The 11,833-nt window shown below is 39.2% G+C and overlaps 1 protein-coding gene across 2 annotated transcripts in view; it reads right to left on the bottom strand.

Annotated features, from left to right (window-relative positions):
- Window positions 1–703: 703 nt before the first annotated feature.
- The window catches only part of PIWIL2 (piwi like RNA-mediated gene silencing 2), an 85,074-nt gene continuing 73,944 nt past the window's right edge, over window positions 704–11,833 (bottom strand). The window contains exons 20-22 of one of the 2 annotated variants that reach the window (XM_068552568.1): window positions 2,214–2,467; window positions 1,656–1,763; window positions 704–860 (exon numbers count right to left, since the gene is read on the bottom strand). In XM_068552568.1, coding sequence (XP_068408669.1) covers window positions 704–860; window positions 1,656–1,763; window positions 2,214–2,467 — 519 coding nt within the window. The remainder of the gene's footprint in view (window positions 861–1,655; window positions 1,764–2,213; window positions 2,468–11,833) is intronic. The other variant, XM_068552570.1, reaches the window with a different exon arrangement.

The following is an 11,833-nucleotide window of genomic DNA, read 5'->3' as shown; positions in this document are numbered from 1 at the left end:
GAGGGAGGTAGGAAGAAATCAACATGGCACGCTATAAAGCAACTGAAATATACAGAAAAAACTGCATTTGGCCTCTCTTAGGAGGCCAAGGAATAGCTAAACACCTCTTTCAAAGCCAGCTCAAGTCACGTGTCATCAACTCAATCCCTAGAGAAGATTAGGTAAGCAAGGGCCTGACTATCCCACCAGCTGGTTTTACTACATGCCTTTCACATTTTCCAGCAATAGGCATATCTTGAAAAACCTTGCCTTCTTACCTTTCCCAGTTGCCCAAATAAAGTAGCTCTCTACTTTAAGAAACTTGCAAAGACTTCATTCATTATCACCTCTGGCACCAGAAATGGGAACTGTTTATTAGTAAACAGAGTTTGTAAGTGCAGTCGCTACTTCTGCGGGTTTCTACAGCTCAAGTTGGCTTTGGAGGCTCCTAAAGGGTCCCCATCTACGCAGTAGCAGACTACCCCCATGTGCTCTACAAAGGCAACGAGACAATTTCTAGCTGATCCTTAGGGTGGAACCTGCTTCTTGGTGATATCAGGTTTAAAAGAGAAAAGAAAAAAAAGATACCTTATTCTACTGGGTTGGTGAAAGGGAAAACACCAACACAAAACCCCTTTCAGTCACTGTTAATCCGGCACAGCTGAGTTCACAGCTGAGTTCAGAAGTCTGATTGCTCTGACCAGCCCATGTCCTGATTGTCCAGTCACAGGAAGAACAGATTCTCACACAGCTGGATGGCTGGTTCATGATGCAAGATTTGTCCTGACAGAAAAGCTAGCTTGTGGGCATACTTGCAAGGAGCTGGAACTCTAATGGTACCAGGCCAATTCCAGTACATGTGGCACAGTTTGAAAGTCAACCTGTAGGCCAAGAAGAAAACATGATCCTTTTCACTTTCCATCTTCAATTTGGAGCACATTATGTACTTCTGGGTGTGTGACACAGCATACTTACCAGCAAACTGGGGGACTGAGGAATATATGATGCAACTTTTGGGAATCATTATTTTTAAGTGGAATTGTATCTATTTCCACTATTTGTAAGTCAAGAGGGCATGGGGAAATTCCCACTTTAGGTGCTCCTCTTTTTATATCAAAACAAGGAAAACAGCAAGGAGAACATGTTTTTGTTTCTGGTTTTTTTTTTTGCCTCAAGAAAAAGCTGCAGAAAGGTAAGTACCCCAGCAAAGTATTTATATAATCTGAGCACAAGAGCAATGCATCTCAAACCTGGCTGTGTGTCATGATCATTAGAAGCAGTTTTTAAAAATGCGAATGCCTCAGAATGCTTGGAGTTCATGAAGCCTGGGTGTATTTTTTGAAAGGTCTCCAAGTAATTTTAGTGTACAACAAGGATTATCAGTCGCACCTCAAAAAGATACCATTATCATGAAAGACAAGAAGAAACTCAAGGGGTAAATATTCCTGGCAGTGGGCAGTATTTGTCTTTTCTGATTATATAAGAGAAAATGAGTATTAGGAAATCCAACTTCAAAAGATAAATTCAAAATGCTTCCAAAGAGAATCAGAAAATTATTAAGCCAAAAACCAGTGATCCAGTTTGTTTAATTCAGTGGTTTTAAAATTCCAGGTCTTAGCCTTAGCTCACTGGCCAGAATTATTTACAAGTGAGGAGGAGGTTACTGGTCAGCTCACCTCTGCATATGATCAGGGCTCAGGTGTGCAGTGTTGAGAACACAAACATAATGGGTAGGAATGCCACAACCCTGTCGTACATGATGGGCAAGAAGGTAGAAGTCCACCCTAGAAAGGAAAAAGTACAAAGTAATGGTAGAGTTGGATTTGGCCAGAGCTGGAAAAGATCTTGGAGATCATTCTAGCTCCTTCACCTAAGGCTCAGAGAGGTCAAATGACTGGATCAAGGACATACAAGGACCAAACTAGGCTGAGAATTCAGGTCTCCTGACTCAACAGGCTATTTAAGAATGGTGGTAGAAATGACATCTGTGTGCAGACGGTTAAGCATGCATAGTCTTAGGAAAAGACTGTATGTTCAATATTTTATACTTAAGAGGTAAAAGCTTCATTGTTGGTTTGTGTGTTTTTAAATAGTTTTTAAAATTTTACTTTTTAACAGTAAAATCTCTGATTCCATTCCACATCTCTCTAGGCAACCTCCCCATTCCAATACTCAGGGAACAGATAACTTCTCCAACCTATTCTTGTTGAAATAACTGTGTCTCGCCCACTTACCACTCACAGCTTGTTATTGTATGATCTACCACAGTCCCCGGGGAGGGAGTCACAAAGTGCTCAGTAGAAGACCGGTACACATTGGTGATGATTTTCTTCTGAACTACAAATACCACCATCTTGGGATGATAATTCTCAAAAGCTTCAAAACACTTCTGTAGCTGAGGAATCTCATAGCTGGCAATTGTCTTTAGTTGGCCATCAGACACTCCATCACGGTACACCACAATCTTCTCTGGGAGACAGTGGTTCACCTGAAACAACACCCTGCTGAGGTGAACTGTGTGGCCCTGGGGCTAATGACCACAGGCAGAGAAACGCTCACTCAGCAAACAACCTGGAGACACGGCAGTAGGTCCCTTTGACAGCTGGGCCCAAAGCCATCATGTTGGAAGGGCAGGGAGAAGCAGCTTCTAGTCATTTCTAGACTTCCTCAGGGTAGTAAAACAGGTCTGGTACACCAAAGGTGTTATAAAGTATGAAACCAAATAAGCAAGCTCTGAGTCATATATATACGGCTTATAATGAAACGGTGTGAAAAAAAGTTAAAAGGAAGGAAAATTACGGGCTGAATCAATCTTCCTACTACTTGGATTTAACACTAACTACTGTCTAGGCAAAAAACAAGGTGAACTGCTGCAGAAATTCTAACATATAACTGCACATCCCACAGATCCACCATCCTCACGTTTCTGTGTATTAGCAACATCCAAAGTTGCTGACAAATGAAAGGGGATCTTTTACTAAATATTATCCTACCATCAGGTATAGTGTGAAACATTCTTAATATAACTAAGTAAATAGCAGTCCTGGTAAATTGTCCATGGATCCAAATCAAATTAAATGCTGGCTTGAATCAGTTTTTTGTTTTTTTGTTTTTTGGGGTTTTAAAAATTATTTATTTATTTATTTATGGCTGTGCTGGGTCTTCGTTTCTGTGTGAGGGCTTTCTCTAGTTGCGGCAAGTGGGGGCCACTCGTCATCGCGGTGCGCGGGCCTCTCGCTATCGCCGCCTCTCCTGTTGCTGAGCACAGGCTCCAGACGCGCAGGCTCAGTAGTTGTGGCTCACGGGCCCAGCTGCTCCACGGCATGAGGGATCTTCCCAGACCAGGGCTCGAACCCATGTCCCCTGCATTGGCAGGCGGATTCTCAACCACTGCGCCACCAGGGAAACCCCTTGAATCAGTTTTGAAAAATAATTTTTTCCCCATTTAGAGAATATAATTATGTTCTAGTTGTATGTGACTTCAATAATTTTAAAAAATAAGCTGTTTCATTTTAAACTAGAAGTTTTCTTTAAAGTGCTCTGGTTTAGGGACTTCCCTGGCGGTCCAGTGGTTAGGACTCCATGCTTCCACTGCAGGGGGCACGGGTTCGATCCCTGGTTGGTGAACTAAGATCCCACATGCCATGTGGCATGGCCAAAGAAATACATAAATAAATAAAGTGCTTTGGTTTAATTCAGTTAGTGACAGTTTGATTCTGATTTTGGTTCATCCTAGGTTTTTGTTCACAATTCCCCTCAAAACCCTAACTTATCATTGAATTAGATAGGCTTATACTACATATTCTTTATAGGTTACTCTACATGAAAATTTAAGTTTCATTTCAAAGAACCCTTTTTAATAATAAATAATCACCTAGCATCTTTTTGGAGTTTAAGTTTAAAATTCAAATATTTTATAAATGTCCCTTTTTTCTGAGACCCCGCAAGTACTGTATTTACAAACATGTGTGATTCACCTTCACATTCCAAGATTGGAATTATTCCCCCAGTTGTACTTTTTTGTTTTTATGTTGTTTTTGGCTGTCTAGCATCTATTCCACCTCTTTTTGGTAAGAGCATTTTAAGTGTCCTCCTGCCTCCAACAGGATACATTGGAATTCGTGTGATTATTAATCAAGGTACCTTCCCCTAATCCAGGGCTTCTCAACCTCAACACTACTGACATGTAGGGCCAGTGAATTCTTTTTACTGGGGGCTGACACTAGAGGATGTTTAGCAGCATTCCTGGCCTCTACCCACTAGATACCAGTAGCAATCTCTCTCAGTTATAAAATGTCTCCAGGCTGCCCACTGGGGGAACAAAACTGCCCCAGCAGAACACTCCTCCCTCACTCTGACTCTTTGACAGAGAGTAAGAAACACCTGGAGATTTTCCCTTTGTGGTGGTGCTTCTTCAGGATCCCTGCTTCTGGAACCCTATCCATTTCCCGCCTTGACGCTCAACCTTCCCACGAATCCTCTGAGACTCTCCATGATCTTACCAATTAATCCCCATTTTGCTAAGGTTAGCACATTTCTGTGACTTCCCAAAGACCCCTAACTGATACATTGTGTAAAAGGGTGGGTAACAAAGGCACTTGGATCTGGAAGAAAACCTGATTTCACAGATGAGGAAACAGAGAAGAATTACACTGGATCTGGGGTCAGGAGACCTGGGACTGAGTCTGAATGTGCTGCTCCTCAGCTATGCTCTTGAAGACTCAGTTTCCTCACTTGAAAAATGGATGTAAATAAATGACCACCTTACTTTTCTTCTTCTCAGGGTTAAGAGGGATAAAGTGTGTGTATATGTATATAATTTTTTTAAGCTACACACAAAAGTTGAGAACAAACTAGATCAAGGAAATACAGATATTCTGAAGCACAGGGAAGGGATCTAACAAGATCAATGGAGTGAGAAATAGAATCAAATTCGTCTGAAGTATTCACTGATATTACCTCTTTCTTTAAAATCTGTTAACCAACTACTGAGTGTGAGACATTATACTTGGCCCTATGTAAGATTCCAGTAGAAGTGAAAGGCATGATTCCTGTTATTAAGGAGCTTTCAAATCTAATAATAACAGTCAACAATGGAAACTTTTCTAGGTCATCTAGTCCATTCTCCTCATTTCATAAATGATAAGACTATGATGTAGGGGGGTCAAAATATGAGACAAATCACAATACTGAAACATAAACATTAAATATACATTATTAAATCACTTCAGTACTAGGGTAAATACATGAAACAATAAATTAATGAAAGCAGGACTGTGCTTGTTGGCTTGCTATCCCTAGCACTGAATACAACGGTGAGGGTCAAGTAGAAAATAAGTATCTGCTGGAAGTTTGAGATGTTCTTTTATGTGTGATTCCATTCATTCACTGAACAAACACTTAATGCCCACTAGATATGAGCCACTGTGCTAGTCTCAGAAAATTTAAAAATTATCTTGATACCTTCCAAATATTAGTGGAACTCAAATTAACATTGGGGAGACAGACACAAAGTAAATACTCTCAATACATTACAAATAACATAACAAAGAATATAAATAAAATGCTATGGGAACAGAGAAGTATAAGACATTTGTTCTCTAGAGGAAAAAGTGAATATTATGCCTCAGTGAAAGAACTAGCAGACAATTCAGTCAGCAAGAAGGGTAAAGGATTCCAGGTAGCACTGCAATGTACTGAATACTACAACATGGGTGAACTCTGAAGACATTATGCTAAGTGAAATAAACCAGTCACAAAAAGACAAATACAGTATGATTCCACGTGTATGAGATACTCAGGGTAGTCAAAATCAGAGACAGGAAGTAGAAGGGTGGTGGCAACGGGCTAGGGGGAGGGGAGCATGGGGAATTACTGTTTTAAGGGGACAGAGTTTCAGTTTTACAAGATAAAAAAAAGAGTTATGGAGATGGATGATGATGATGACTGCCCAACATTTTGAATGTATTTAATACCACTGAAATGTTATACTTAAAAATGGTTAAGATGGTAAATTTTATGTTATGTGTATTTTACTCAATTAAAAAAATTGGGGGAAAAAAAGAGGGAAGAGGCCAGGCAAGCTACTAGAAATGGCAGGTGCAGAAAGGGCAGGCTGAAGTCTGGAAGAGTCCCCAAATAATCACTTGCTCAAGATAACTCTCCACCATAAGATCCTCCCAATTGTGCCAAGAAAAGGGAAGTGAAGGTGGAACTGAAAAGCAGAAAGAACCTATACTCTCACACATTGTAAACTGGCTGCCTGAAACTTCTGATTCCAAAGGCAATACCGTGGCCCACTCCCTTCTGTCTCCAGGGTCGAACACTAGTCAGACCAGTCCAGCAATATGAAGTCAGAGCCAGAGCCAGAGCCAGAGCCAGAGCCACAGGAGAAGCAAAAGGGGCTGAATTAACTACAGCTGAGTTTAATCTTCTCAAAGCTCAGGCCAAATAACAGATGAACTCAACATTAAGTGATTACTAATCATGAGAGCTAAAGCTAAGGCAAGTGTCAAGAACGTAGCTTGGTTTTGATTTTCACACGAGTGGAAGGCAACACTGGCACTCAGACTCACATGTTAGGTTTCAGTGGCCCATGAGACATCCAAGTACTAGAGGGGCCACGCAGGCAGCTGAAGATGTGGTCTAGGAGCTCAGATGAAGGGTATGGGCCAGAGAGTGATCCTCAATGTGTGCTCTGGGCTCCAGTGCTTCCCCTTAGATGTTTTAGGGAGTCCACAGAGTCAAAACTAATTTCACAATACTACTACTACATTACTTGCCATTTTCACTCTAATTAGCTCATAAATATCCAGTAGAATTTTCCAGAAAGTAAATGATGTGTGACACTGCAATAAGTTAAATGTAGGATATTCACTTGCCTTTTACTAACCCAAACATTAAAGCCATTCGCCAAAATGTAAAACATCACCGAACATTTTGAAAGTAATCTTTAATTTAAAATGTTATTTATGGGACTTCCCTGGTGGCACAGTGGTTAAGAACCCGCCTGCCAATGCAGAGAACATGGGTTCGAGCCATGGTCTGGGAAGATCCCACATGCTGCGGAGCAACTAAGCCAGTGCACCACAGCTACTGAGCCTGCGCTCTAGAGCCCGCGAGCCACAACTACTGAGCTCACGTGCCACAACAACTGAAGCCCATGCGCCTAGAGCCCATGCTCTGCAACAAGAGAAGCCACTGCAATGAGAAGCCCGCACACTGCAATGAGAAGCCCGCACACCGCAACGAGAAGCCCACGCACCACAACGAAGAGTAGCCTCCCACTCGCCGCAACTAGAGAAAGCCCGCGCACAGCACTGAAGACCCAACAGAGCCATAAATAAATAAATAAATAAATAAATTACAATAAAAAATAAAAAATAAAATAAAATGTTATTTGTTATTAACTATATTGAGCTTATTAAAGTAAATTAAAAAACATTAAAAAGTTCTGTTTTAACTTCTAATACGGTAATTATTGATGTATACCTATACAAACAAAAAACTCAATAATATTTAAGAAGGTAAAGATTTCCTTAGACCAAAAAATTTGAGAACTGCTGGACTAGAAATATAAATCTAAATACAGATATTAAATAAAACCACAGATGAGATTAAGCTTGCCAGCAAGGCTTCAGGTGGTGGACCAGGATTTCTAAGAAACCCTGCCACTGAGGACAACTGGAAAAGCTGGACAAAATATAAAAACATCTACCTGAAGGCAGCATCAGAGGAAGGATGGGGGCCCAGAGAAATAAGCCAGCCTTCTGAACCTGTTTTTCCCCCGGCAGCATGTGTTGATTTTGCTGATTCCACAAGGGTAGGTAAGCTAGACGGATGTTTGGGAGTGGTGCTTTTTTTTAAATCACAGCTTTATTGAGCTATAATTTGCTATACCATAAAAGACACTCTCTTAAGGTATAAAAGTCAAAAGTTTTACATTTATCGAATTTTGCAACCATCACCGCTATCTAATTTTAGCACATATACATCACCCCAAAAGGTAATCTCACACCCATTAGCAGTCATTTCCCATCGCCCCCCCAACCCCAACTCCTGGAACACACTAACATACTTTGTTTCTTTGGATTAGCCTATTTTGGACAAACAGAATCATGTAATATGTGGTCTTTTGTGACTAAGTATTTCACTGAGCATGATGTTTTCACAGTTCACCCATGTTGTATCAGTCCTTCATTCCCTTATGTTGCCAAATGACATTACATTACAGGCTGTATCACATTTGTCCATTCATCGATCGTATGGGTTATTTCCAGTTTTGGCTATTATGAATAATACTGCTATGAACATTCATATACACATTTTGTGTGGACATATGTTTTCAATTCTCTTGGTTTATTATACCCAGGAGTAGAATTGCTGGGTCATATGGTAACTCTATGTTTAACATCCTAACGAAATACCAAGCTGTTTTTCAAAGAAGCTCTACCATTTTACATTCCCACCAGCAATGTATGAGGGTTCCAATTTCTCCACATCCTTGACAACACTCTTATTATCTTTTTCATTTTAGCCATCCTAGTGTGTGTGAGGTGGTATCTCATTGTGTGTGCATGCTTTTAAATAGAGACTTTATTTTTCAGACGAGTTTTAAGTTTACAAAAAACTTGAGGCCATAGTACAGAGTTCCTATATACACCTTCCCCACCAACCATACACATAGTTTCCCCTATTGTTACCATATTACATTAGGGTGGTGCATTTGTTACAACTGATAAATATTGATATATTATTAACTAAAGTCCACAGTTTATATTCGCATTCACTCTCTTGTATATTCTATAGGCTTTAAGAAATGCATGTCATTTATCTACCATTATAGTAATTTTACAGCCCTAAAAACCCCCTGTGCTCCCTATTTATACTTCCCTTCCTCACCCTCCCAAACCTCTGGCAATCACTGATCTTTTTACTGTGTCCATAGTTTTGTGTCTTTTCCTGAATGTCCTATAGTTGGAATCATATAGTACGTAGCCTTTTCAGATTGGCTTTTTCCACTTAGTTACATGCATTTAAGATTCCTCCATATCTTCCCATGGCTCGATAGCTCATTTCTGTTTACTGCTGAGTATTTAATTGTCTGGATGTACCACAGATTATCTGTCCATTCACCTACTGAAGAACATCTTCGTTGCTTCCAGTTTGGGCAATTATAAATAAAGCTGCTATAAAAATCTTTGTGCAGGTTTTTGTGTGGACATATGTTTTCAACTCATTTGGGTAAATACTAAGGAGTGTGATTGCTGAATTGTATGGTAAGAGTATGTTTAGTTTTGTAAGAAACTACCAAACTGCCTTCCAAAGTGGCTGTACCATTTCACATTCCCTCAGGCAATGATGAGAGTTCCCATTGCTCCACATCCTCACTAGCATTTGGTGTTGTCAGTGTTTTAGATTTTGGCCATTCTAATAGATGTGTAGTGGTATCTTGTTGTTTTAATTTGCCATTCCCTAATGTTATATTGAGTATCTTTTCATATGCTTATTTGCCATCTGTATATCTTCTTTGGTGAGAAGTCTGTTCAAGTCTTTTGCCCATCTTTTAATTAGGTTGTTTTCTTATTGAGATTTTAAGAGTTCTTTGTATATTTTAGATAACAGTATTTTATCAGATACGTGTTTTGCAAATATTTTCTCCCAGTCTGTAGCTTATTTTCATTCTCTTAGTGTCTCTCACAGAAGTTTCACAGAAGTTTTTTTTTTTTTAAATTAAGTCCTGTTTATCAGTTCTTTCTTTCATGGACAGTGCTTTGGTATCAAAAAGTCATCACCAAACCCAAGGTCACCAAGATTTTCTCTGTTATCTTCTATACCTTTTACACTTTTGCATTTTAAAGGTAAGTTTGTGATAATTTTGAGTTAATTTTTGTGAAAGGTATATGGTCTGGGTATAGTTTTCATTTCTGTTTTGTTTGCATGTGAATGGGCAGCTGTTCCAGCACCATTTGTTGAAAAGATTCTCCTTTTCCAGTGAAGTGGCCCATGATCTTTTATCAAAGATCACTGGAATCTATTTGTATAGGTCTACTTCTGGGCTCTCAATTCTGTTTCCTTGACATGTCTATTTTTCTTTTTGTCAATACCACACCACCTATATTACTGTAGCTTCATAGTAACTCTTTGAGTAACAGAAGTCCTCTGATTTGGTTCTTCTTAAGTACTGTGTTGGCTACCCTGTCTTTTACCTTTCTATTTAAACTTTACAATCTGTTTGTAAATATCTGCAAAGTAACTTGCTGGGATTTTGACTAGGGCTACAGTGAATCGATAGATCAAATTGGGAAGAACTGACATCTTAACAATATTGAGTCCTCCTATCAATGAACATGGGATATCTCTCTATTTATTTAGATATTTGATATTTTTCATTAGAGTTTCAGAGTTTTCTTCATGTAAATCTTATATAAACTTTGTTAGACTTATATCTAATGTTTCATTTTTTGGTGCTAATACAAATGGTATTGTTTTTAATTTCAAATTCCAATTGTTCATTGCTGATATATAGAAAAGGAATTGATTTTGTGGGTTTTTTCAGCAATTTAATTTTGTATATTTATTTTGTATCCTGCAACCTTGTAATTCCAGCAGAGTTTTTTTGTTGTTGATTTCTTGAGATGTATACATAGACATCATGCTACCCGCAAAGTTTTTTTTCCTCCTTTTCGACTGTATAACTTTTACTTCCTTTTGTCTTTTTGCATTAGCTAGGACTTCCAGTATGATGCTGAATAGGAGTGATGAGAGAAGAAATAACTGTCTTGTTCTTGATCTTAGGGGAAAAGTATCTAGTTTCTCACAATTAAGTACAAGGTTAGCTGCAGGATTTTTGTAGATGTTCTGTATTAAGTTTATGAAGTTCCCCTTATACTCCTAGCCTGCTGGGAGGTTTGTTGTTGTTTTTTGTTTGCTTGTTTTTTTTTTGTTTTTTTAGTCACGAATGGGAGTTGACTTTTGTCAAATGCTTTTTCTGCATCTATTGACGTGATAGGATTTTTCTTCTTTAGCCTACTGATGTGACAGACCACACTGATTGATTTTCAAATGCTGAACCAGCCCTGTATAACTGGAATACAAACCACTTGGTAGTTGTATCCTTTTTAAGGGTTGCTGTAATAACCACAAACTGGGTTGCTTAGAACAACAGAAATATATTCTCTCACAGTTCTGGAGGGCAGAAGTCCAGAACTGTGGTATCAGCAGGTCCACATGCTTCCTCCAAAGGCCCTAGGAAAGAATACTTCCTTGCCTATTCTAGCTTCTGGTGGTTTCTGGCAATCCTTAGTGTTTCTTGGCTTGTAGATACATCACTCCCATCTCTGCTTCCACCTTTCCAGTGCCTTCTCCTGTGTGTCTGTGTCTCTGCTCCTTCACATGACCTTCTATGACTCTGACCAAACTTCCCTCTTCTTATAAGAATACGTCATTGGCTTAGGGCCCACCCTAATCCAGTCTAACCTCATCTTAACCTGACTGAATCTGCAAAGACCCTATTTCCAGATGACGTCACATTCACAGGATCCAGGTGGACATGAACTTGGAGAAGCAGTATTCAACTCAGAACAGTTACGGTGTATAATTCTTTTTATGCATTGTTAGATTTGCTTTACTAATATTTTGTTGAAGATCTTTGCATCTATAATCATGAGAAATATTGATCTGTAGCTTCCTTTATTGTAATGCCTTTATCTGGTTTTCATGTGAAGTGGTACCTCATTGTGATTTTGATTTCCACTTCCCTAATGACTAATGATTTAACCTCTCTTCATGTGCTTCTCATCTATTTGTATATGCTCTTTGGAGAAATGTCTATTCAAATGTTTGCCTGTTTTTA

This window comes from Eschrichtius robustus, chromosome 10, assembly GCF_028021215.1.
Source record: "Eschrichtius robustus isolate mEscRob2 chromosome 10, mEscRob2.pri, whole genome shotgun sequence".
NCBI lineage: Eukaryota > Metazoa > Chordata > Mammalia > Artiodactyla > Eschrichtiidae > Eschrichtius > Eschrichtius robustus.
This window is presented reverse-complemented; position numbering and strand designations above follow the sequence as displayed.